This window comes from Populus euphratica, unplaced genomic scaffold (genome assembly GCF_000495115.2).
Source record: "Populus euphratica unplaced genomic scaffold, PopEup_1.0 scaffold242.1, whole genome shotgun sequence".
In the NCBI taxonomy this organism is placed as follows: domain Eukaryota; kingdom Viridiplantae; phylum Streptophyta; class Magnoliopsida; order Malpighiales; family Salicaceae; genus Populus; species Populus euphratica.
Window position 1 is genome coordinate 324,813 of NW_011500033.1, and position 3,005 is coordinate 327,817.

Genomic DNA, 3,005 nt, shown 5'->3' on the forward strand with positions numbered 1-3,005 from the left:
CCAATTGAATAATAAGAGTTTATACTATACTTGTTTGACATACTATTAGTGGAACCTCTAACCTTGACATTTATTATTATCATTGTTTAATCATTACATTAATATTTCATCTCAAAGTTTTCATCTTCTTCTTCTTCTTCTCCTTCTTTTTCTTTATTATTATTATTAGTACTACTACTACTACTACTACTACTACTACTATTGTTATTGTTATTGTTCTTATTGTTGTTGTTGTTGTTGTTGTTATTATTATTGTCATCTATAATTTATATATTTAACCTCCTTGTGGTTCGACCCCGGTCTTGCCAAGTTATTTATTACTTCGATACTCCTACACTTAGGAGAAAATATCAATTTTTTAGTCGTGTTACAAAACAATCCTTATAATTATAGAGTAGTGATACCATATTATTATAATAATCTTTGATTAAACTCCTATGTATATAGGTTATTCTAGGCTCATCTGCAGTTTATAAGTTAACTTTAATAAATAATTAAAAAAAACATGAATTTTAACCTTTCCATCATCGTATTTAACGGTGTTATGGTAAGTTTTGTCATTATAAACATGAACAATCAACTATCTTTACTTGATTTTAATTATGTGTGTTCATAAATATAGTGGGTTGAGTTTTGATATATAATTATATCTAACCTAACTTTTGATATTTTTAAAAAATATATACTTCATCTATTCAATTTTTTTTAGATCCAACATGATATATCGAGTTGGGCTAAGATTTTCATACGTATTACATATATCTTTTTCCTATATTTTTAATCTGTTAACGTTAAGTTTAAAACCCCACACTTCACTTTGGTTTATGAGGTTGCTATATATATTTAATCAAAATTCAGTTTTTAATTATTATTATTTTTATTAGAAGAACAAAACAAAAAACAAATAGCATATTAATTAAATAATCAATCGATAATCGATCAACAATACCCCTGTATTAATATAACACACATACATATATATCTTGTCATTTAATATATATGTTACTTTGTTTTTTTTGTTTTATATTAAATAATAAATAGCATTTTAGTAATGAATCCTTAATGAATATCTAAATTTTTTTTTATTATGATGTTTTAGAATAAAAAAGAAAACAACAACGATAAAAATATGTTTAGTTTGAGAAATAAAAATAAATATATAAAATAAATATCTTTAAAACAATTTTTAAGTAATTTTTATCTTTTTAAAACAAAATATAAGAAAACATGTCTCTTTTATTTTTATTTTTTATCTAAAAACAATAATCAAACAATTACTAATTACTAAAATAGAATACAAATATAGTAGGAATATCAGTATCTTAAATTAATAGTATTTATTAGTTGATTGATATTGTAGTAAAGTACTTTTTTAAAAACAAATTGGTTAAAAATTATATGAATTTTTTTTTAATATTAACATATTAAAATTATTAAAAAATACTAAAAATAATATTAATTTAATATATTTTAAAATAAAATACTCTTCAAAATACACTTAAAAATATTAACAACCGCAATCAAACTATAATAAATAATAATACCAACTTGTTTTTCTCTTCAGATAATAACAAATCGAACTAAAAAAGTTGAAATTTTTTCCCACTAATCAATAAATTAATGAAAAGAAAAAAAAAGCAGCCAACTTTGGGTGGAGCTTTACGCAGTCCCATTACACCACCCGCCCCCAGATTCCTCCTCCTCCTCCTCCACCCACCTCTCTTCATCCCTCGTGTTCTTCTCTTTTCGCAAAATCATTCCTCCTCCTCCTCCCTCTCTTCTCCTTGTTGTTGTTGTATAAACAGCAATCAAAAGCAGAAATAAAAAATCTCCTTGTTATTTCCCTCCATTTCCTTCCTCACCGAAAACTTTCCCTTCGTTTCCTTCCTTTCTATGATTGCCATTAAAACAAAAAACAAAAAACAGAACCGGTGAAGGTTCCAGATCTGCTTCTGTCTGTTACAGTTAAACAACGCTACTGGATAATTCTCACACCTGTGTTTTTAGCGAACTGTGAACCTAAAAAAGACAGAAACAGTCCAACCCAACCCAAAACTTCATCATGGGCAACATCTGCAGCAGAAACAACGTTAACAGCTGGTGGAGCCTCAGCAGACGGCGGAGCCACCCTCCACCCGCACCGCCAGCACCCCCACAGCCTGAAATCACGGCCAACCGTTACGTTTTCGCCGCGGCAACACCTTACCCTTCGCAATACCCAAACCCTAATCCTCCACAATACTACCAGCACCCTGGCTACTTTCCATCCCAGCCAACAGCGATGCCTGTGCCTTTGCCAGCCCTGTATGATCATTACCACCGGGTGGACCATCCGGCGGCTCATTGGGTGGGTGGGAGGTGCCCAATGATGCCCCAACCGGCGCCTTCTGTGGAGCACCAGAAGGCGGTTATTATAAGGAATGATGTTAATTTGAAGAAGGAGAGTTTGAGGATTGAACCGGACGAGGAGAATCCAGGGAGCTATCTTGTTACATTCACGTTTGATGCTACTGTTGCTGGAAGGTAAAGGTTAAAGCTTTGTTATAAAAATTGTTTTTGTTTTTGTTTTGATGCTGTGCTTTTGTAATTGCATGTGTAGAAAGTTTTTTTATTTTTTTGAAGGGTTTTTCCGTCATTGTTTGATAGCAGTACTGGAGTTTGATTGTTGAAGGAGCTTGTTCTTTTTAAAGTAATTTGACTTTGAAAGTTTTTGACCTGAGAGAATTTTGAATGAGTATTTATATAAAATCTTGATTGTTGACTCCCTGGTTTAACTTCTTGCTAGTAGGCCAGTGGATGATTTACTAATAACTTCATTTTACATGGTTTGATCACTACTTGGTGATAATCATCTCGATATGGTGCCAGTATTCGAAAATTGTATTTTTTAGCTATCATCGTTGAGGATTGTTCTCGGAGCGAATCCACTTTTATAGATGTTCGAGTGTCAAAGTTACTCCTTGGATAGAAAGGTAGAAAGCAAGAGCTAACTTGACGTTCTTATT

At 31.2% G+C, this 3,005-nt stretch overlaps 1 protein-coding gene and 1 long non-coding RNA gene across 2 annotated transcripts in view; one reads left to right on the forward strand and one right to left on the reverse strand.

Moving 5' to 3' along the window:
• The window catches only part of LOC105142569 (uncharacterized), a 12,482-nt gene that overhangs the window by 1,417 nt on the left and 8,060 nt on the right, over positions 1–3,005 (reverse strand). The window contains exon 2 of the long non-coding RNA XR_845577.1: positions 1,647–1,946. This is a non-coding gene — a long non-coding RNA (uncharacterized LOC105142569). The remainder of the gene's footprint in view (positions 1–1,646; positions 1,947–3,005) is intronic.
• LOC105142568 (probable E3 ubiquitin-protein ligase LOG2) lies at positions 1,945–2,542 on the forward strand. The gene has a single exon (XM_011050258.1). The coding sequence runs from the start codon at positions 2,063–2,065 to the stop codon at positions 2,525–2,527; it is 465 nt and encodes a 154-aa protein (XP_011048560.1). The 5' UTR covers positions 1,945–2,062; the 3' UTR covers positions 2,528–2,542.